We start from the raw sequence: 23,788 nt of genomic DNA, 5'->3' as shown, positions 1-23,788 counted from the left end.
GTGTAGACGTGAGGATAGATTTGCTATAGACGCCATTCACTGAGGCCGCCTGAAGGACACTGTTCAGTTCAGAGTAACATGCTCTGTAATAGAAGGCTGTGCTGCCCAGCAGCCTGTGAAGAATAATCTGCAGTGGGTCTGTGAGCATCACTATTTTCTGTTTGAGTTCTTTGTGATTCTGAAAGAATCACAAGACTCTGAAAGACTGAAAGTGAATTCCAAGAGATAAGAAGCTGAGAAGAGCACTTTGCATTCAAAAGAAAATAAATGTGAAGTGTATGAAATGACAAAAGCTTGAGAAGAACGGGCTCTAAGAAGATTTTGAACCTATGTTTCAAATGTTTAAGTGTAATCAGTCATAAGCTATATAAATCTGTCTGCAAATATGCAAGCATTCCTTGTAATTAGCAACACCAACATGTAGGTTAAATGCATGGAATGGCTTTTTTTTTTTTTAACATTCACGTAATTAAAGTATAGAAAAATCTCTGTCCCAGAGGGTAATGAGTATAATTCACATGAATGGAAAATGATAAAAGTGGTCATTTTCTTGAATGCCACCCATCTTAAGAAAAACATGTTGGGGCGCCTGGGTGGCTCAGTCGTTAAGCGTCTGCCTTCGGCTCAGGTCATGATCCCAGGGTCCTGGGATCGAGCCCCGCATCGGGCTCCCTGCTTGGCGGGAAGCCTGCTTCTCCCTCTCCCACTCCCCCTGCTTGTGTTCCCTCTCTCGCTGTCTCTTTCTCTGTCAAATAAATAAAATAAAATCTTTAAAAAAGAAAGAAAAACATGTTGAAGTGGCATAATTTTTTTCAGCGATCAATTGTTGAAGGATCTCATGCTTTACTTCTTAGGATATGGAGTTAGTAATTTCTGAAGCTGAATGGTTTGAAACACTCGTAAATATTGGCCTGCCTCTAACAATAATGATGGTGATTGGCTCACCTGTAGGAAATTAGGTCACAAACAATAATGATTGCTAAGAAATTATTTTGTATGAAAGCATTTAGTGTATATAATAGTTAATGGCATGGGCTCTGGAGTTACCCTGCTTGAGTGCATACCTCATCTTTGTAGCTAAACCTCAGTTTTCTCAAGAGTGAAGAAACTTACTTGATAAGGTTGTCACAGGTATTAAAGGAGATAATGTATGTAAGGTGCCTTAACATAGTTCCTAGAAAGTAGTAAACAGACAGTACTACTATTATAAGCACTTCCCTACTGTGGGGCATATTCCTATCGTACTCCTCAATGAAACTGTTAAGACAGAATACAAGATCTCAGAAAGCAAGCACTTGATCATTAGAACTGAGTGGCATCTGCAGTTTATAAACTGCGTACGTATGATTAAATAAGCTGAATAGTCTTATCCTAAGGAGAGGAAAACATGCCTCATGGGGAGAAGAGAGAAACAGTTTGAACTAGGATTATTTCTAGGTCTGTGCCTTGATCCCTAGCAACTTTATCTTTAAAGGCTATGTGGTTCTCTCACATGTCTTAACAATGTTGGCAATCATATAAAAGGAAAAACCGTGTGCTCTGTGCTCTTGTTTTCACCATTGCAGTAGAGAAGCACCCAACCCTTATTGCAGCAGGTGGGCTCAGCTAATAAACAAATAGGGAAAGTGGCAGTGATACTGCTCCTTTGACAATATTGAAGTACCATTTATCTTGGCTTCATTCAGTCCAAACGTAGAGGCATCATGGCTGCATCCCAGAAAGATGGATGTATCTGTAGTATACTATCTGAACAATAACATTTATTGATGATTCTTTAGATTGTACTCTTTAAAAAACATGCCTATTTAATGAAACAGATTGCATATAATCCATGTCTGAACATCAGACATCTTACCTTACCTTACCTTCAACAAATTGTTCCTAACTTCCTTTCTATAAAATAATTAACAATAATAAATTCAGAAAAAATAAATATCAAAATACTTTCTCTAATCCCCCAAAATGTATCTTCTATAAAAAGTCCGAATGTGTATATTTACTTTCCTGCACTATTCAAGAAAACATGGTGGTGCTTCATCATCAAAGTTGACTCTGGTAGATTTCAAATGAGCATGTGAAGTATATGAGAATGTTTCCTTAGAGTAGAATGAACTGGCCAGCCTAGAAGTTCTTTCTTTAATGAGACCAGAACATAAGAAAATGTTTTGTCATGTACACAGATTTGGAAACCTTCTCTGCACAGCTGTGTTATAAAATTGGGTATACTTCCTTGACCTTGGTGATTTTTTTGCCAATAGGTTTCTGTATGAATAAAAAATGTTTATTACTGTGGCTTATCCTATCAAATTTGGACTATAAATTTCACTGAAGTTGCCATTATGGTATCTAAGAAAAGTATAAGTTTCACCCAACAGGTAATAACTGTTGTTCTCCAAAGGCAAGAGAGGAAAACCAGTCTCATCAACTAAGTATTAGTTGTGATAAGGAATCTTTGGTCTTCTTACAGTTTTGAGAGGTAATGATGCATTCAGAGTATGTATTCTAACTTCCTTATTGTTTCAGTACATTCCCATGATTTCAGAGTGCACTTGAATTCTCATTTTGTTATTGATACAGATCAACCACATGTAACCCTGTAGTTGCTCGTGTATTTTTAGAGTTTCCCTTGCATGCAGTTTTGTTTAACATGGGTCACAGTAATGGATCATTTATACAAAGTAATGGATTGCTTCCTCTTTCTGCCAACTGATTTGATCAGTCTGAAGTTCTTTGTACTGTGGGTTACATAACTAGTATGGAATCTGTATGGTGTATTTTTTAGTATGACAGTAACTGTATTAACCATTTATATTCTCTAAATCTTTTAAGGACATTTTAATAAACACAAAGAAGCCCTTGTTTTGAAGTGAGTAAACTTGAAACTAAAATAAGCAATGAGTTATCATAAAGGACTAAACCACCAGACTTCTTGGAAAGCAGGTCATTTTCATCAGTTGATTGTTCTGGTTTAACTGTGGATTGGCCAGGAAAAAAAATGAAAATATTTCTTTCTAGCTTTCTCATTTAACATATTTTTCTGCTTTTACAGAGTTCAAGAGAACATATATTCATTTTACTTTCCTAATGAAGAATTTGTAGCACCTGAGGGTCCTAGTTCTGAATATTTTCATTTATCATCCACGATGCTATTTTATAAGTGGCAGAAGGTTTAGGGGATTAGGATTAAATGTACTGATCTCACATTATTCCCTGGAATTTTCCTTTTAGCCAAATCCCTGATGATAGTAGTTGGTTTCGTTTTTTACTAATATGGCTTAAAAGTTGCCTGGAGGAGAAAATAAGATTGAGAGCTGAACAGTTAAATTCCAGTTGGTGGAGACTGCATTATTCAGTGACGTTAATTCTCCAGGTATCATTCATAAGATGTAGTTGAAAAACCTGAAAATAAGCAAAATGGCCTTTGTGTTTTCAGAATTGAAAGCCCAAAGAGCATATGAGCCCAAATGCATAGAATGTTTCCTTTAAAGTTTGCTAACTCCCTTTTATTCACAGTCGCAACCAGCTGGTCTCAAAAAAGAAAGAAAATTTGGACATCCTTGTTGTCAGCACATGCAAATCTACCTGATGTCTCATTGTAATATAGTTTTCCATTGTATGGGCGCACCACCATATGTGGAGCCACTCCTCCTTATGAACTCTCATCTCCAGTCCTTGGCTACTCCAAGTAATTCTTTTTTCCAGTTTTCCCAACTGCATTTATTGAACAGCTTTTCTTCTCCACTGATGCTTTCATCATAAATTTTATTCCCGCATGTATTCAGGTTTGTTTTGAGACTCTTATGTTCCACTGAGCTATGTGATGGTTTTCTGATAAATAGTTTCAACTATTGTAGCTTCATAATCTGTCCAGTATTTCAGAGAGCCAATCTCTTTCTCTTCTTTTTCAGAATTCCTAGTTAGTGCATTTTATTTTCCAAATGAACATTAATACAATTCATTAAATTTCAAAATAAGCATCATCTTTTAGTATTTTAATTGAGATTGAAATGAATTGAATTGATCCATTAATTTAGTGGGAGAATTTAGATCTCTTTTGCAACGGAAGAACAAAGAAATGTCCCATTGTGTTTTAAAGTTTTCTTTAGATAAGTGTACTACATTTCTTCTTACATTTGTATTTAGCTATTATTTTTATACATGGGATTTTTTAGTGTTTTAAATATAAGTCATAAATAATGGTAATTTTGCCTTTCCAATATTTATAACTCATTTTTTATCTTGTCTAATTTCATTGATTTAGCACTTTTGAGACAGTATTTAACAGTACAACAGAGTAATTCTATTAAAATGGAAGTCAAACACATCAATCTTGTTTCCAGAACCCTTCAAAGGCTTCTCAGCTACTCACAGTAAAACCCAAAGTCCTATCAGACCCTACATCCTCTCTCCCCGCTGCTGTCCCCGTGATCACAGCATGAACTGCTGTCCTTTCACACACCCCACCCCAGCGATACTGTTCTCCGTGCTTTTGCTCAACACACCAGATTAGGTTCTGTCTTACACCCTTTGCACCTGATTTGCTCCTCCGTCTTCCAGAAAAACTTTTTTTCCAGATATCTTCCAGCTCACTCCATGACTGCCTTTGCACAAATGTCAGCTTTCTTTGTAGCCTTCCCTCGACACCCTATTTAAAACTACACCATCACTTCCAGTAATTCCTAATCTCCTTTCATTGTATTTCTTCCCTATATCACCATGGACTTGAGTTTACTAACATGCACATTTTTGCTTATTTATTATTTTATTATTGTTATTTATTCCTTAAATTGTCCTAGAATTATTAATCATTTTTGTGACTTACATACATGCTTTAATCACTTTTGGATCATTTACTCAATTATTTAATATTTATTATCAATTATATTTATTATTTATATCTTTCTCATTGCAAAAGATAGTAAGAAAGAAGAAAAAAGGTGAAGGTACACAAAAAATAAAAAGCAACAAAGTAAGATTTTAGGTTTAGATTTTAGACTTAGCTCCAAAATATTAGGAATTATTTAAATAAAAAAGTAGTAAGCATATTAATCATATTAGTTAAAAGACAAAGGCTGTCAGATTAGTTAGAGAAAAACATCCAAATATAACCTCTGAATATAAGGCCATAGAAAGGTAGAAAGTGAAAGAGTGGGAAAAGTTGTTTCTTATAAATTCTAACCAAAAGAAAGCTGTAGTAGCTATGTTCATATTAAAATAAGCCCTAAGGGAAAAGCATGCTAGAAATGAAGAGAGTTCTTTTTTTTTTTTTAAGATTTTATATTTATTCATTTGACAGAGAGTGAGTGAGCATAAGCAGGGGTAGGGGCAGAGGGAGAGAGAGAAGCAGACTTCCCACAGAGCAGGGAGTCCAATGTGGGGCTCGATCCCAGAGTCCTGGGATCATGACATGAGCCCGAGGCAGACACTTAACTGACTGAGCCACCCAGGCGCCCCTGAAGAGAGTTCTTTCACAATTATAAAGGTTTACTCTGTCAGGTAGTAATAGTCAATATCAGAAATGAAAGAGGTTATATCACTACTGTGGTCCAGAGATTGAAGTATAATCACAGGATATTATAAATAACTTTATGCAAATAAATTTTGAAGTTTAAATGAAATAGACAAACCCCTAGGAAAAGAAAACATGAAACATATTGAAGAAGAACTGTTATTATTTTTCCAAGAAGAACTTTTAAAAACCAGAATGGTCCTAAGCCATTAAATAAATTGAACCCATCAATAGGCAAAACTTCCTAAAACTATACTCCAGCCTTCAGTGATGAATTCTATCAAATATTTGGAGAATAAATCATTATTATTTTACAAAATCCTCTAGGCAACAGAAGAGGAGACCATACTCTCCAGCTCAATTTCCTCAAACTAGCAAACCCTTTACATCTAAACCTGGAAAAAAGGTAATACAAGAAAAGAAAGTCATAGACCAGACTCGCTTATCAACATGCAAAAGTCCTACACAAAATACTAGGAAACCATGTAAAAAGGATGAATCATGACCACATGGGTTTATCCCAAGAATGAAAAGTTAATTTTGCATTAGAAAATCAATTGATAGTTTACCACATTAATAAATGAAAGGAAAAAAAAATCATAAAATCATCCCAATAGATACAAAAAAAGTAATTGATAAAACTCAACATCCATTTATGATGTTTATTTTTTTTTAAGATTTTATTTATTTTACAGAGAGAGACAGCGAGAGAGGGAACACAAGCAGAGGGAGTGGGAGAGGGAGAAGCAGGCTTTCCGCCAAGCAGGGAGCCCGATGCGGGGTTCGATCCCAGGACCCTGGGATCATGACCTGAGCCGAGGGCAGATGCTTAACAGCTGAGCCACCCAGGCGCCCCCCATTTATGATTTTTAAAAGCAATTAACAAACTAGGAATAGAAGAAATGTTTTTAATCTGACAAAGTATATCTCTAGAAAACCTTCAGTGCATATCATGTTTTGTGATTATATTAGAAAAAAATTTTTTTTTTAGTTTGGGAACAAGAATTATTTGTTAGCATTGTATTAAGGTTTTGGTTAGCTTAGGTAATGTAAGAAAAAAAGATACAAGGATCTGAAAGGAAGAAATAACACTGTCATTATATGTGGATGATAAGACTATGTACTTAGAAAATCCAAAAGATCTACAGACAACTTACTAGAATTAAGGGACTTTAATAAGTTTGCTGGACACAAAATCACATGTAAATATTATTTATATCATATATAAGCAGCAACCATTTAGAAAACGAATTTTTTTAAAAGACTTTATTTGAGAGAGAGAGTACAAGTGGGAGGGAGAGAGAATCTGAGGCAGACTCCCTACTGAGCACAGAGCCCAACGCGGGGCTCGATCCCACAACCATGAGATCATGACCTGAGCTGGACAAAACCAAGAGTCGGATGCTTAACCAACTAAGCCACCCAGGCACTCCTAGAAAATGAAATTTTTAAAATACCCTATTTACAATAGCATAAAAAAATAAGTACCTAATAATCTGACAAAAGTTACACAAGATGACTACATGTAAAATGTATAAACATTTTTAGAGACACAAAAAAAGAGAACTATCCCGTGTTCATGGGTTGGAAAACTCAATATTGTAAAGATATTACTTCTCCTCGAGTTAATTTTTAAATTTAGCACAATCAGAATCTCAGTGAGATGTTCCAAAATGTTTATGGAAATGCAGAGAGCCAAAAATACCCAAGACATTTTTGAAGAACAAGCTGGGGTTTAACTTATTTACCAAATATCAAAATATGATGAAGCTTTTCTAAGTATGACACTGTGCTCTTGGCACGGACTGAGAGAGGCAGGCCAGCAGAACGGGTCAGAGAGCACTGCAAAGAACCCATTCACATCTACATGGGATTCACAACAGGAGTGTCCCAGCAGAAAAGCAGGGAAAGGGCAGCCTTTACAGTTCATAGCGCTGGGACAATCGGGTTTCCGTATGTTAAGAAATTAAATTAGACCCATATTTCACGGCACACATAACAATCAGTTTCAGGTAGATTATGAACGTAAGTGTGGAAGACGAGACCACAGAGCTTTTGGGGATACTATTAAAGAATGCTGGCTGCCGGGGAGCCTGCCGTGCCCATGGACTGGCTCACCTGGATTTGTCAGCGTGGTGTGTTCCTAAGGCTCCTGATGAGACTGGCGAATGAGAGCCCAGCTGAAGCCAAGAAGTCAGTTCCTTCATCTTTTCCTTTGCGGCCACCGCAGCTGCTAACACACCTGCTTCCAGCCTCAAGGGAGAAGACTTCCTGTGGTTGGGAAGAGTAGCTCCTTCTTGGCCCTTCTGCTGGGAGGCCTCTGCAGGGCAGCTAGAAACCCTGCCTCTCCCAGCATCAAAGATTGCTCCGTGTAAATCCACCCCTGTTTGAATCTCTCAAGTCTTGTTGAGTCCAATAGAACATTGGTAGCACTTACAGGAATAAAAGGACTCAGGATGTTAGAACTACCCAAAAGATAAGGAAAGACTTCTGAATTTGAGGGTGTAAAAATCAGTGGTTAATTGTAACAGCACTGCAGTGCTGAGAGAATTAATCATTTCTACATCTTGGACTCTTAAAGCATGCTGCTTGGTAAACAAGTAAGTGCCAGATCCCCAAATTAAACTACTAACATGTGACAAAATGATAAAATTTGTACTTTCTGTGTGAGTTCCAGACACCCACTAAAGTGGGGTCTCAAAAACAGAGGCAGAAAGTGTAATAGTCATTAATGTCATGTTGTGCAAGAGTTCGTATTGGTTCACATCTTTAACACTTGGTATTGTGAGACTTCGTAATTTTTGCCAGTCTGAAGGGGATATTCCACGTCTCTAAGAGTGACAGCAGTCACATTTGACTTTGAGCCATTGGTCATGGTCCTGAAGAATGTCTTTGGACAGAAAGGCAGAGGTGAAGTAGCAGCATACCACTGTTAAGGGCTGTTGGATTCTTTACAGGTGCCTCCTGCGATGGCAGAGGCCTGCAGTTATGATGCTGGTGCGGTGTGCCCTGCTTACCCTGTGTTCTCACCCTGTGGTGGTTACGGCAGAATCAGGAATGCTGCATCCCGGTGCTACACCAGAGGGGAAGATGAAGACCGAATATCAGAGAAGTCCTGGGATTCCAGAGCTGATCTCATTCCTTCTCTGTCTGTGTTTGAATACACTGGGTTGGAATTCACACTGAAAGTGGCATCCAGGGAGGATGATTCCTTTAACTGACTTTTCTTGGTTAGTCAGACTTCACAGAGATTCCATAACCTTTATGTGAATCTTTATATATAATCTTTGTATAAACCCATTGCAGAGTAGGCAGCTGGCTTTGAATGGAGGATTCTGGATCATACCTGATGCTCTCGAGTCCACAGTCATCTGCATCACAAGTCCCCATGAATGCCTTTATTAAGCACACATAGTCCATCTACCATCTCCTCTGCTTTGTACTAAAGAAGATGCTAAGGTGACAGAAACTATTCCCATATTCTAGCTGAAACCCTACATTCACTCCAGAAGCACATCATGAGCATTTTACATGTAAAGTTGCCAAAGCCGCATTTTAAAAAATTATCAAAAAAAGCTGTGGCTTCCTGCTCCCAAAGAATGTCTTATTCACCATCAAGACCACAAGGAACAGTACATTCTTACTGATGTGACAGAGGAGGAGACCTAGTAGAGGTCAAATTATTATGACCAAAAAGGAAAAAAGTAGAATATCTCAGCTACTATTGAGAGAAAAGGAAAAGTCTGTAGGAAATGGCTGAGCACTCAACTGACAGATATGACCAAGGAAAAACAAGAAAGATGATTAGAAAAGAGTCCTCCACAGTTTCACCCTCAAATCCCTGTTTAGAGACACTAACAGAAGACTGTATATTAGAATTACAGATCAACTTGAACGTTTGGGCAGTGCCGCCCTACAGGTTATTATGAAAAAGGACTGTCAGTGTAGATGTCCTGTCAGGTCCTTCCAGGAAAAGTGCATTCAGTTCATCCAAAAGGAGGAATGTAAACACATAAGGGAAATGTAAATCACTGATAGCTGGAATCAAAGGAAAAGACTCCAGTAAGAGGTAACTTTACCTAATTTCTAAAGGAGCATTTTGAATGAAAAAAAGTAATATCTTCATGATTTGAGGTTGGACAAGAATTTTTTGAGCTAGGCACAAAGAATAGTAAGTACAAAAGAAAAGATTTAAATTCAGCTGCATCGAACTTAAGGAACTTATGTCCATTAAGAAAAAAATAAGAACAGGCAAGCCAAGACTGCAAAATGACAAAGGACTAGTATCTAGAATAAAAAACAAAAACAAGACTACAGATCAAGGAGAGAAAGTGATAGGCAGCCTAATAGAAAAGTGTGCAAGAGACTTAAATAAACATTTCAGGGGATCTAGAAAATGTAAACACATAAAAGTTGTTCAACCTTACTGGTCATCAGAGAAACATAAAGCCACAGTGAAATACCACTATTCATCAGGTTAGTCAAAATTAAAGAGTTTGTCAGTACCAAATGTAGTGCAGATATGTAACAGTATGAGTCTTATGTCTGTTGGTATGGGGGTACGTTAGTACAACTAGTTTGGGAAACTATTTGGAATTATCTACTAAAGCTGAACTTATAGGTACCATATGACATAGTATTTCTACTTTGAGTGATATTATCAACAGAAATACATGCACCAAGAGACACGAATAAAAATGTTCATGGCAGCATGTTTGTAATATCTCTGGACTGAAAACAACCCAAATATCTATCAGTAAAATAAATAACAGTATATTCATCCAGTGGAAAACTTTAGAGCCAAGATAATAAGCTGTTGCTACATATATCAACATGGATGAATCCTACAGTGTTGAGTGAAGGAAGTAAAACACAGAAACATACGGCTGATTGCTTGCATTTATATAAAATTCATCAACAGACAAGATTTAACTTTAGTACTAAGGAATATGTATTAGTCTGCTGGAACTGCCATAGCAAAATACCATAGACTACGGGGCTTAAACGAGTGACATTTATTTTCTCGCCATTCCGGAGGCTGGAAGTCCAAGATGAGCATGATGGCATGGTCAGTTCCTGGTGAGACTTCCTGGCCTTTAGACGAACGGCTACCTTCTCCATGTGTGTTCACCAGACCTCTTTGTGTGTGCTTGGGAAGAGAGAGCGAGCTCTCTGGTGAATCTCCTTGTAAGGACACTAATCCTACCTATCAGAGCTCCACCCTGTGACCTCATTTATCTCTACATATAATCACATTGTATCACATTTCAGGGGAGTCACAATTCAGTCAATTGCAGGATGATAACAATGTAAATCAAAAGAAGGAAGTGATAATAGTATTAAGGAATGTTAAGTATTGGTATAAAGCAAAGTAAGGAAGTCAGGATAGAGGTTACCTATGATGTGAGCAGAGGTAGGAGTTGGGATCGGAAGACGCCATGCTGGGAGTGTTTTGTTGTTGGATCCACATAGCTGTTCATTTTATCCATTATTTGTTAAATTGCCCATTGAAGTTTTATATGCTTTTCTGTTTGTAGCTTATACTTAATTTAAAGTTTTTTTAAAGAAGTAAAACCATTGTGTCCATTCTCATTTTCTGTTCTACAATCTGTTAACATTGGTGATCTATTTCACTTATATTACTCTGTTATTAATAGGGATTGTGCTTAACTATTTGCCTTTTCTGGCCCCTCATAGAAATTATTTTTATATATTTTTAAAATATTAATATGGTAGATAATGGTAAATTTAAAATGTTTTAGCAATGTTCTTCTTTCTTGTGGAGTATATGTTTCCTGATATCCTGATGAATTCAGTTGAAATTATATTTTTGTCCTTGAACATTTTCCCATGTAGGTAGAAATTTCCAGCTTTGCTTGTTTCCAGCCTGCACTTTAGTAAGGTTAAATTAGGTGTTAGAAATGTATTTGGTGTATTTGGTCCTCTTAAAGATTATCTTTTATTGGCAAGAGTAAGGAAAAGAGGAGATTTTCCAAAGTGAACTATCCCCAAATATAATCAGTAAAAGAAATGCTGACTAGAACCAGAGTTCTTTATGTAGCTCTACTTTCTTCTGGTATCACTAGTCAGTCGAGGTGGTGTAACTACTGAGATGGGACATGAATTCCTAATTTCAGCAGTCTTTCAAAAGGATTGTGAATTGCTGTCCCAGTCAGGAAGGTATCTAGGAACCTGGCGTGCTCCTCACCCTAAAAATTAACCCCAATAACTCAAGGGGACATCCTTATATTCTCCCCCAGATGGCTTGTGCAGTGAGAAGACAAGCAGATGGTGGCTCTCTTTCACAACAGATCTTTAGTCATATTCTGAAACCCCGTTTGTCCATACTGTATGGAAGAAACAATAAAACAGTGGGTTATCCCTTAAGAAAACTTCTCATCAAAGTATGTTTTTTATTATAGATAATTCGCTCCTTTCTGCTCTTTCCAACAATTGAGCGAATAGCTGAGTCACCAAATGGCAGGATCGCCACTCCACTTCTGTGCTGGTTTCGATATGCTCTCTATGTTTTGGCCTACCTTCTACTTAAACCATGGCCTGAGAAAATCAAGTCCTTTGTGATCAGAACTGGCCTTCGAATGATGAACCTGCAGAGCGAATTTTCAGTTCTGAATATATTAGAACCATTCTGCCTTGGTAAGCACATTTTAAAATGTGTATGTTTTTCCATCTCTTTGTGTCTTCCTCACTTTCTTTCTTAAGTTTCTATAGTTTTCAGAGTACAGATCTTTTACCTCTTTGGCTAGGTTTATTCCTAGGTATCTTGTGTTTTTTTCGTGCAATTATAAATGGGATCGATTCCTTGGTTTCTCTTTCTGCTGCTTCATTATTGGTGTATAGAAATGCAAACAGACTTCTGTGCAGTGATTAAAAGAATGAAGTCTTAACTGACTTGCCATTTGCAACTACATGGATGGAACTAGAGTATTATGTTAAGCGAAACAAGTCAGAGAAAGACAAATACCATATGATTTCACTCGTGTGGAACTGAAGAAACAAAACTGATGAACATAGGAGAAGGGAAGGAAAAATAAAATAAAGAGAGGGAGAGAAACCATAAGAGACTCTTGACTATGGGCTAATTGGGTGATGAGCGTTAAGGAGGGCACTTGATGTAATGAGCACTGGGTATTATATGTAACTGACAAAACACTAAATTCTACCAATAAAACTAATACTCTATGTTAACTAACTTGTATTTAAATAAAATCTAAAAAATAAAATTTAAAAATAAAAGAAAGGAAAAATAAAATGTATATGTTTATTCTAGTATCAGAAAGTGGTAAGAGAATAACCTCAGACAGTTGGTGAATATTGAGCAAGGAATTATTTGTTGGTTTCTTTCTCCCAAAAGCTAAAAAAAAAACAAAACTAGACATAAAAATAGAAGGTTTAATTTTAATTTTCATCAAGCTTTAATTTAAAACTTATCCTTCTGATTCTCCACTCTAGCTATCAGATGGTGGGAAAAACTCTGTATATAGTATATATGGAATCTTTATAGGAATCCAGGGTGCACCCTGTTAGTCCAGTGTGAGAACTTAGGAGAAACCAACCAAGGAAACCAGGCCCAATATTCCTGTAGATTGAACAGGCAGTGCTTTTATTTTCCTCTTTAAATGTTTTTGAAGGGGTTTAAATGATAAAAGTAATAAATAATAGTCATGGTAATACAACACTGGGTGTTGTGCTGATTATATTTTCTGAATGTGCCAGGAAATATTTGCTACTTTACTTTTTGGCTCCAACCTTGGTTTTTAAATGTAATCTACCTTTTTAGTTTATAGTAATTAGAATATTTATAAATCATTTTCATAGTAAAATAATCCTTTCTTAAATGAAGAGGGGGGAATCAGAGGGGGAGACAAACCATGAGAGACTGTGGACTCTGAGAAACAAACTGAGTTCTAGAGGGGAGGGGGGTGGGGGATGGGTTAGCCCGGTGATGGGTATTAAAGAGGGCACGTACTGCATGGAGCACTGGGTGTTATGCACAAACAATGAATCATGGAACACTACATCAAAAACTAATGATGTAATATATGGTGATTAACATAACATAATAAAATTAATAAAAATAAATAAATAGATAATCCTTTCTTAATCTATACCTCAAAAGGTTATTGTAGGATTAAATATATATGCAAAGTATCTAATATTTTATTTATAATAAGCCTTCAGTGAATGATATAACAACAGTTGCAGCAGCAGCTAATGGCACTGTTCTAAGCTTTTACTTGTAGTCCTCAGAACTAATCAGGTTTGGGTATTTTGCTATCACCATTTTACAGATGAAGATACAGAGAAGTTACATGATTTGCGCAGTCATACAACTAGTGGGTAGTGTTCAAACTTTGGCAATCTACCACTATGCTAAAACTTCCTTTTACCATAACTGCTACTATCATCTTTTTGCCCTAGTTGATCATAAAGGCAGGACTCCCGAATAAAGCTTACCATGCTCACCTGCATTAAGAGTGCCACACTATCATGTACGTAATGAATCTAGAAACAAGTCACAGCCCTGTTGTACAGCTACAGATTGGTTGTATGAGGTATTTTTTCCAAATATGTAGTAAGAAAAATATATTCTGTATTTGTAGATTTTTGTCTGTTCCATACTCTCTCCAACCCCCATTCTTTATTATAGACTTAGCATAGCAGTGGAAGAAGATGAGATAGGAAGAAGGGAAGCAGGGCTAAGGACAGTTATAAAAACCACCAATGACCAAAGTTGGAGAGGCCCCTTAAAGATGTGGTCCGGCCCCTTATCCTTCCCTCCTATTATAGAAGAGAAAGAGATGCCCTAAGTGAGGAAGGCATTGACTGCAAGTCAGAAATCCTTTCCCTGTCTGGTTCTTGGTCATTGATCAGACCAAAAGTTAGACTTGATGATTTCTAAGGACCAATACACCTTTAGAAATTATTTGAGACCAAATGGAAGTTACTTGAAATTGTAGCAAATGTATATAAAATTACTCTACATATACTTCAATAAATCATTTTATTTCCCTAGATATAAAATAAAAATAGAAATAGAAGGTTTAATTTTAATTTTCATCAAGCTTTAATTTTAAAACTTATCCTTCTGATTCTCCACTCTAGCTGTCAGATGGTGGGAAAAATTCTGTATATAGTATATACGGACTTTTTATAGGAATCCAGGGGGCCCCTGTTAGTCCAGTGTGAGAACTTAGGAGAAACCAGCCAAGGAAACCAGGCCCAATATTCCTCTAGGGTGAACAGGCAGTGTTTTGGTATTTTTTTTTTACCCTATAGAGGAGATTATAAAAAGCATTTTCCAGTTAGGGACTCCATCTTCCAAGGAATTCTGCTTCCAGGAAAATGGAATGGATGTACTTTTCCCTGCTTTTCCTACTAAGTACCAAAACCCCTGCATATTCAGTAACATGGAGGAAGACGAGAGAAAGAACACAAGAGAAACAAAAAATAGAACAAACAGAAAACAAATAATAAAATGGCATAGAAGCTCTAACATACCAATAATTACATTACATGTAAATGGTCAAAATACACCAATTAAAAAACAAAGATTGGCAGAGTAGATTAAAAAACATTTCCTAAGTATATGCTGTCTTCAGACATCCCAGTTCAAATATAATTATATAGGTAGATTGAAAGTAAAAGAATGGGAAAAGATACATCATGTAAACATTAATCAAAAGGAACCAGGAATGACTGTATTAATATTAGATAAAATAGACTTCAGAGCAAAGAAAATTACGAGGGACAGAGAGGGACATTGCATAATAATAATAAAAGGTTCAGTCTACCAAGAAGACCGAGGACATAGCAATCCTAAACGTGTGTGCACCAAACAAGAGAGCTGCAAAATATATGAAGCAAAGCCGATAGAACTGAAAGGAGTAATGGACAAATCCCCAATTACAGTTGGGTACTTAAGCACACCTCTCTCAACAGTTGATAGAACAAGACAAAATTAGCAAGGGTATAGAAGAATTCAGCCACAGTATCAACCAACAGGATTTAATAGACTTTAATAGAACACTTCACCCAAAACATCTGAGTTTCAGATAGGCATTAGATAGGCAGCCACCTGTGCTTTTCTTATACCTCCTTAGAAATATTTTCTAAACCCAAACCAGGACATGGAGTATATGAAAGTTTTATTTGTTTTTCTATATATGTTTAGTGACTATGTAACACATATGACATATAGTAAAGTGTTTAATGTTTTTAACTAAAAGAGGTAATTATATAAAGGTATTTTCCAATTTTTCTACACCAGAGTTCTAAGCACCCTCTTTGAGAAGTGGGCTGATTAAGCTGCACGTAAGAGAAGGGAATCATCCATCCAGCTGTAGCAGTTGGCCTCCTGCTGTGTCTTCCAGAGGACCCCAAGTGCAGGCATCAAGAAACAAGATAGTTCGGACATGACACACTACCCTCCTTGGCTCAAGGCAACCAGAGCCTTCCAGCCACATTGCTGCTTGGGGAGCCCTGGGATTCCTTTTCCACACAACCACTGTAGAGTGATACTATGTACAAATTAGACTCTAGACTGAGCTCCCAGCTGCCTTGCTTCATCTCTGTGCCAAACAACGAATCTGCAAACAAACTTTTGGAGCACAGGTCTGCTATTTCTGCCATCCTTCCTTCCCTGATTCTCTATCCTCTTTGTTCTAGATCTGGCCTTCTGATGTTCAAGTGAGCCGTACTTCAGGGGTCTTTTTCCCCATTACCCACTCGGTCTGTGTACCTTGGGTAAAGGCAAAGCACGCAAAAATTACTTGTCTTTTTTCTTTGGGTTCTTGGTTCGTGGTTTACATGGGTCTTAATTAAGTCTCCTGGTAGTGACCCTAGGCTGATCCTTAACCGATCATTTCAGTCATCCTAGCCACCTCTTCCTGCCTGTCTCCTTGGGATCCCACATCACCCTTGTCTCCTCTTGCAACAAGTACCCCGGGAACTGCCTTTGCCCGGGCTTGCCCTGGCTATCCCTTAGGTGATTCCCATTACCTTGCTTACTATAAAAGGAAGACGGTCTCAGGTGAGCAAGACCAATACTCATAAGACCTGGGCTTTTGCAAATGATTAGTGGGCTCCTGCCGAGCTTGTATCCTATGAATGGTGAAGGTAATCAGTATTCAAACCAACCCACTTGAGTCAGAAGGTATGATTTTTAGGTTATACAAAGGGCTCACCAAGGGAAAGGAAGACTGGCTCCAAGATCATTCTCAGTGGTCTGTGCCATCCGTGACATCCCCTGCAGACCTGTTTCTCCGGCTTTCCTGTCATCTAGACAGTGACCTTTAACACACCCGCTTGACTTTTAGGAAGCCTTGCAGTGTTTGCACATTATGTAATGTCTGTGCTCCAGTAAAAATCTCACAGAAACAAACGGAGGAAGTTTGCTAGTCCAAATAGTGGATAATAAATCCTGCCCTATCTAGATAGACACTGATTTTCTGTATCCTTTAGTTTATACACATATTTTTTTGTTGTAGTAAGGTCTGAAAAATTCAAGGAACCAAAATATTCAAGTATTTCAAATGCTATTGCACTTTTGGCAAAGAGGGCACTTCCTATAGGCTGGGAGTCTACGCATTAGCCTTCTTCAGCAGATTGAGGGAGTGAAACATCACTTCCTACCCAGCATTCAAAGAGTACCCTGATTCTAGTTAGCATACTTTATGAACTGTACCACCATGTTCATCAGATCAATTTACGTAATTAGATTGTTTTAAATGTTGTTTTTAAAGAAAATATATGGGGTTTTTTTAGTTTAATTTTAATTCTGGAATGTTTGCTACTGCATATTTTCTTTACAATAGATGTTCTTCTGTTTCATAAGAAATAGACTTTTCACTGAGACAGCTAAGTTGGATCTCTTGATCAAAGCTAAAAGCAAATATATTTTAGCTTAGCAATATCACAGGTCAAGATAATTAAAAAATATTCTAGAGCCTTTTCATTAGTTAGGCCAAATTCATGTTTTAATTCCTTTCAGTTACCTATCTAGAAAATCATAGTGCAAAGGGCATTCCTGGTAGGTTCTGTTACTTTGTTGCATACATTCTTATAAAAAAAAACTTTCATTATCTTTCCTTTCCTTGATCTATATGGAAATAACTGTTTTAAACATTTACAGTGATATGAAAAGAATACATTTCTTCTCAAAATATTTTTAACTCAATCTCAGAATAATTTTTTGAGTAAGACAAAACCAGATTCCCATGTTACCTATTCTCTCATTTATGTGTGTAGCTTAGAAAAATCTATTGTTAAAAAGCAACTGCAGCTTTAATAATTCATGGAAATTTAGCCTAAAATGCAACATGACAGAAAAGTTTTGTGTATGTGTATGTGGTCGGTATTAGGATTTAGGACAAAAGGTGATTGGATACAACACTAGAATATCATCTCAGATTTAGAATTCAATGATTCAATGAAAGTTTTACTATATTTTTCTAAAGAAATTTATATGTATATATTATCTGCTACTCTAAAAAGTTGTATTATTCCCCCCCCCAAAAAAAATCATACACCTTGAGTTGTGTTTTTCCCTTTGGTGAACTCAGCATCACAGAGGTAAGATGATCTGTTTGCAGACTAAACGGATGGTTATAATAACCAGTATAATGGCAAAATCAAACAAACAGGGGCATTCTACTGTGAAACCTTACAGGAGGCTCTAGATTACCTGTCACCAAACCAGCAAGACAACTTGGCTTCCAGTCCCCAAGTTCTACCTCGGAAAACTGTGTGCGTACACTCACTGTGGGTGTACCTCCCTCTGCATTTTCCCTCACTGCTGAGACCAGTGCTTTATGAGGCCTAATTTTTGGTCAGTCTCAACAGAATCTCTTAGACTCTCCCTATTCCCTGCAGTGATTTGTGCTAGTCTTATACCAGTACCTCCCAGCTCAGCTCACCAGTGTCCGTGTGCGTCTGCCTTCAGTTCTGGTCTCCACTGTAATGTCAGCTCGTGCAGCACTTCAAGGAAAGCAGCAGGTTTTTCCTTCTGGCCACCACTCCCCCACATCCCCCCAAAAAACGAACACCAGCTCAGTCTCTTCCCATTTCATTTAACAACGCTTACTGACATCTGCCATGAACCAAGTACTCAGCTACGCCCTGAAAAGAATAGTAAATGAAATAAAGCTCCTGCCTTTAAGCTCACTTCCAGCATGGCAAGGGAGACAAATGTGAAGAATTGTCATCTGTCACAGGGCTATCATAAGAACAGATGCCCAGCATGAGTGGTGCCAATAAAGGAGAAATCCGTTCTACCTAGGTAAGGAAGGGAGAAGAAGACAAATGAATTTGGACTTGAAGATGAGTTGGGATTTTTCCAGAAAGACAGAATAGCATCAAGATAGGTGATGGAGTTCAACAGAAAGCAGTTTTCCGTCATAAATTATGTGTACTTGGAGAACTTAGTGATGCCATCTGACCTGTGAGCTGAAAGTCCTACTGGTCTTCCAACGTCAGCCCCCACTCCTTTCTTTCCAATCGCCACTCTCCTGCGAGGGGAAGTCCTGTAGTGATACTTGAACACTAAGCAGGTTTCAGAAGATACAGTAGTAAATAGAATAGAATATTAGACTCCTCGGTGAGTTTTCTTATACCTGTATTTAGATTTGTAATGGGAAAAAAGTAAACAATTCATTCACATTCTTCTAAATCATTCTCTTTCCTTCATGTTCATGTTTTTGTTTCCATTACTCCTGCCCCTGGATATTTCCTTCACTGTGGTGCTTGAAACTCTGAATTCTGCTGGGTTTCCAGGAATGCTGTTGACAGTCATTGCCAAGAGAAATGTGTTTTCCCCTTAGGAAATTACATGTCCATTTGGTATTATTATTTCTGACCACTGTGTTGTGTTATGAGCATTTCTGAGGAATGAAAAAGATGGCTTCCTTGGAGCAATTACTGGAAAGGAACTGCTATATTACTTTCTTTAAAGTATACTTAGATCAGAAATTATCAGGGGGGAAAAAAGAATAGAAATAAAGACAGGGTGAGGTACATTCCCTGATTAAAAAAAAAATTACTTTTAGAAATATAAAATTCCTTATAAATTATTTGAATTTTTAAGTTGTTTCTGATTCAGGAATAACACTACAGAAAAGTGATTAAAACATGAATGTTTTTACCTCCATGAATTATCCCAAAGTAAACTCCCATGTAACTCCCACCCAGCTCAAGAGTCACTGTTGCCTTGATCTCAAAAACCTCCCTTATGGCCCTGCACATCCAAAAATCCACTTCTGAGCTCATTTGGGTTGTTGACAAAGTCCAGTTTATGTGACTTTATGACTCAGGTACTCACTGTCTTGCTCACTGTGAGCCAGGGGTCCCTCTCAGCTCTAAGAGGTCACTCTTCGTTCCCTTCCACATGAACTCCAGCTTCAGACCAGCAGTGGTACTTCTAATCCTTTTAGCACTTTGAATCTCTGACTGCCTCTTCTCCCACCAGCCAGAGGAAAACTCAGATTTTGAAAGACTTGTGTGATTTGGTTGGGCCCACCAGGATAATCATTCGTAAAGTCATCTCTGCTGTATAACATAACCTACTCATGGGGGTAAGATGTCATCAGATTCACAGGTGACACCCACACTCAAAAGGGAGGAGACCGTAGAAAGGCAAGGATTATTTGTGTCAGCTTAGAATTCTGCCTACCACAGACCACTGTTTTCTGCTGCTCTAAATGCTACCTCTGTCTGTCAAAAACCCAATATCCATATATGTGTAGTCATTTCTGGAAGAGTTTATATAAAATCAGTATTATTTCTTCCTTAAATGTTTGGTAGAGCAGACCAATGAAGTCCTCTTACCCTGGAGTTTTCTTTGTGAAAAGGCTTTAAATTATAAATTTAGATAAAAGACTTTTCAGGTTATCTGTTTGTTTTCAAGTAAGCTTAAAATTTGTGACTTTGTTCGTTTTATCTCATTTGTTGAATTTCTTGGCATAAAGTTGTTTAACAAGATTACCTGATTATCCTTTTGGCGTCTGTAAGATCTTTAGGGTGTCACTTCTCTTTCCTGATATTGAAAATGTTTTCTATCTCATGTCTTCTCATGTATTTTTTTTTTTTCCTGATCAGTCTGGTTAAAGGCTTATCAATTTTACTGAATTTGTTCTTGGTTTCATTTATTTTCTCAGTTGTTTTTCTGCCTTCTGTTTCACTAATTTCTGCTATGAATATTATTTACTTTATTCTCCCTACTTTGGAGTTAATTTTCTAGTTTCCTACAGTGGAACTGAGGTCATTCATTTGAGATATTTTTCCATTTTTAAAATAGGTTTTTAGTGCTTTATAAATTGCTCTCTAAATACTACTGTGGTCATGTCCCACAAATTTGGATATGATGTGTTTTTATTTTTATTCACTTCACAATAGTCTCTTATTTCCCTTTAGATTTCTTCTTTGACCCAGGGGTTATTTCGAAATGGGTTATTTCATTTCTATATATTTGGCGATTTTCCAGGTATCTTTCTGTTATTGATTTCTAATTTAGCTCCATTATGGCAAGAGAAAATGTTTTATATGATTTTAATTGATACATGTTTTATGGACCAGGATGTGACTTGACTTGGGAAATGCTTTGTGGATACTTGAAAAGAATATATATTCTGTTCTTGTTGGGGAGACTGTTCTGTAGATGTCACTTAGGTCAAGTTGATTGATGGTGTCATTTTCTGTATCCTTACTGACTTTCTTTCTAACTGTTCTCATCAATTATTAGAAGATGAGTGTTGAAATCTCCAACTGTATTTGTGGATTTATCTGTTTCTTTTTATATTTCTATTAGTTTTTACTTCACATATTTTGAAGTTCAAACATATTAGGTGCATAAACATTTAGGACTTTTATACATTCCTGATGAATTGACCCTTTATCTCTGGTAATATTCTTGTCTCTGAAATCCAGTTTTTCTGATATTAATATAGTCATTCCACCTTTCTTTGGGCTAATGTTAGCATGATGTATCTTTTTCCATTTTTTAACTTTTAGCCTATTTATGTCTTTATATGAAAGATCCATTTCTTGTAGGCAGCAAATAGTTGAATCTTGCTTTCTTACCCACTCTGCCTTTTTATTCGAATGTTGAGACAATTTATATTTAATGTAGTTATGAATTGGGCTGGCTTAAATCTGTAATCCTGACATATATTTTCTATTTGTCTCCTATGTTCTTTGTTCCATTTTTGCTTTTTTCCTACCTTCCTGTGAATCAGTTGGGTATTTTTTATGGTTTCATCTCCTTCATTGGCTTCTTAGTCATTCTTTGTTTTGCTGTGTCACTGGTCACTTTAGGATTTACAGTGAACACCTTTAACTTTTACAGTCTTCAAATGATATTATACCACTTGAAGTATGCCATAAGAAACTCAACAACAGTGAGCCCTTTCTCCCTCCTAGCATTTGTGATACTGTTGTCATATATTTACTTCTTTGATATGTTATTACTGTTTTCGATTAAACAGTCAATCGTCTTATAAAGAGATATAAATAACAGAGAAATGTATTTTAAATTTACCCACATAATTACTGTCTGATGTCCTTTATCTCTTTGTGTAGACACAATTTCCATCAGATATCATCTTCTTGCTTTAAGTATTTCTCATAACATTTCTTGTAATTCCACTGATAGTTAATTCTTTCAGCTTTTGTATGTCTGGAAATGTATTTTCTCCCATTTTTGAAAGCTATTTTCACTGACTATAGAATTCTAGATTGGCAAGCTTTCCCCTTTTGTTACTTTAGAAATGTTCCTCCATTGTCTCCTAGTTACATCATTTCAAGAAGAAATCTGCTGTCATGTTAACTCTTAGTTCCTCTGTATGTAATACAGTTGACCCTTGAACAATATGAGGGGTGGGACACCAACCCCCTGTGCAGTCAAAAATCTGTGTATAACTTTTGCCTCTCCAAAAATTTAACTATTAATAGCCTACTGTTGATCAGAAGCCTTACCAATAACATAGTCAATTAACACATGCTGTGTATGTTGCATTTTTATATACTGTATTCTTACAATAAAGTAAGCTAGAGAAAAGAAAACATTATTGAGAAAATCATAAGGAAGAGGAAATACATTTACAATACTGTCCTGTATTTATCAGAAAGAATCCATGTATAAGTGGGCCCACACACTTCAAACCCATGTTGTAAAGGGTGAACTGTATACCATTTTTCTCTATCTACTTTTAAGATTTTCTCTTTATCATTAGTTTGCAGCCATTCATTATATACTTTGGTATAGTTTTCTTCATGGCTCTTGTACTTTGGGATTCTTTGAGCTTCTTGGATTTGTGGGTTTATGGTTGTAATATTTTAATATTTTTTCAGGTATTTTTTCTGTACCTCCCTCCTTCAGGGACTCCAGTTACATGGTATATGATGTATGACACCACTCTGAAGTTCACTTGTGGTTCACTGAGGTTCTGTTCTTCCCCTTGCCACGCCCCCACCCCAGTTTCTTTCTCTCTTTGTTTCCTTTTGGATAGTTTCTATTGCTATGTCTTCAGTTCACTAATTTTTCTTTTATGATATCTACTCTGCTGTTATCCCATCCAGTGTATTTTTCATCTCTAGAAGTTTGATATGAGTCTTTCTTATATCTTCCCTAATTCTGTTTAACATGCTCAATATTTCTCACCTCTCAAATATATGGAATAGGTTATAAAACTTTCAATATCTGTGAATACCAATTTTTTAAAAATAGCCTAATTTTGATATAATTAAAATGCAATAAAACTCCCTCTTCAGTGGTTGTTTTTTAGTATATTCTCAGAGTAATGCAACCTTGACAACTATCTGACTTTAGAATATTTTGATCACCTCAAAAAGAAACCCCATGCCTATCACTCCCCATTTCCACCTTCCCGCAGTCCCTGACAACCACTAATCTACTTTCTCTCTCAATGTATTTGCCTATAGTGGACATTTAACATAAAAGGAATTATACAGTACGTGGCCCATTGTGACTTGCTTCTTTCATTTAGCATGGTGTGTCCAGGATTCATTCATGTTGTAGCATGTATCAGTACTTCATTATTGCTCAATAATATTCATTTTATGCATATTTTGGTTTTCCATTCATCAGTTGATGACCATACAGATTGTTTCTACTTTTTGGTTATCATGGACAATGTTGCCGTACACATTCACATCAAATTTTGTGTGGACCTCTGTTTTCAGTGTTCTTGGGTTTGTGCCTACAAATGGAATTGCTGGATATATGCAGTAACTCTATATTTAACA

At 36.7% G+C, this 23,788-nt stretch overlaps 1 protein-coding gene across 2 annotated transcripts in view; it reads left to right on the top strand.

Moving 5' to 3' along the window:
• Positions 1–23,788, top strand: part of LDAH (lipid droplet associated hydrolase) — a 107,655-nt gene that overhangs the window by 61,803 nt on the left and 22,064 nt on the right. For both annotated transcript variants that reach the window (XM_028099467.2, XM_028099466.2), the window contains exon 5: positions 11,932–12,166. In XM_028099467.2, the coding sequence (XP_027955268.2) occupies positions 11,932–12,166 (235 nt within the window). The remainder of the gene's footprint in view (positions 1–11,931; positions 12,167–23,788) is intronic.

This window comes from Eumetopias jubatus, unplaced genomic scaffold (assembly GCF_037043125.1).
Source record: "Eumetopias jubatus isolate StellerSeaLion01/CBP00866 unplaced genomic scaffold, mEumJub1_p1.0 scaffold_9, whole genome shotgun sequence".
Taxonomy (NCBI): domain Eukaryota; kingdom Metazoa; phylum Chordata; class Mammalia; order Carnivora; family Otariidae; genus Eumetopias; species Eumetopias jubatus.
Note: the sequence above shows the minus strand (reverse complement) of the source record. Positions and strands in the feature narration are given on the sequence as shown.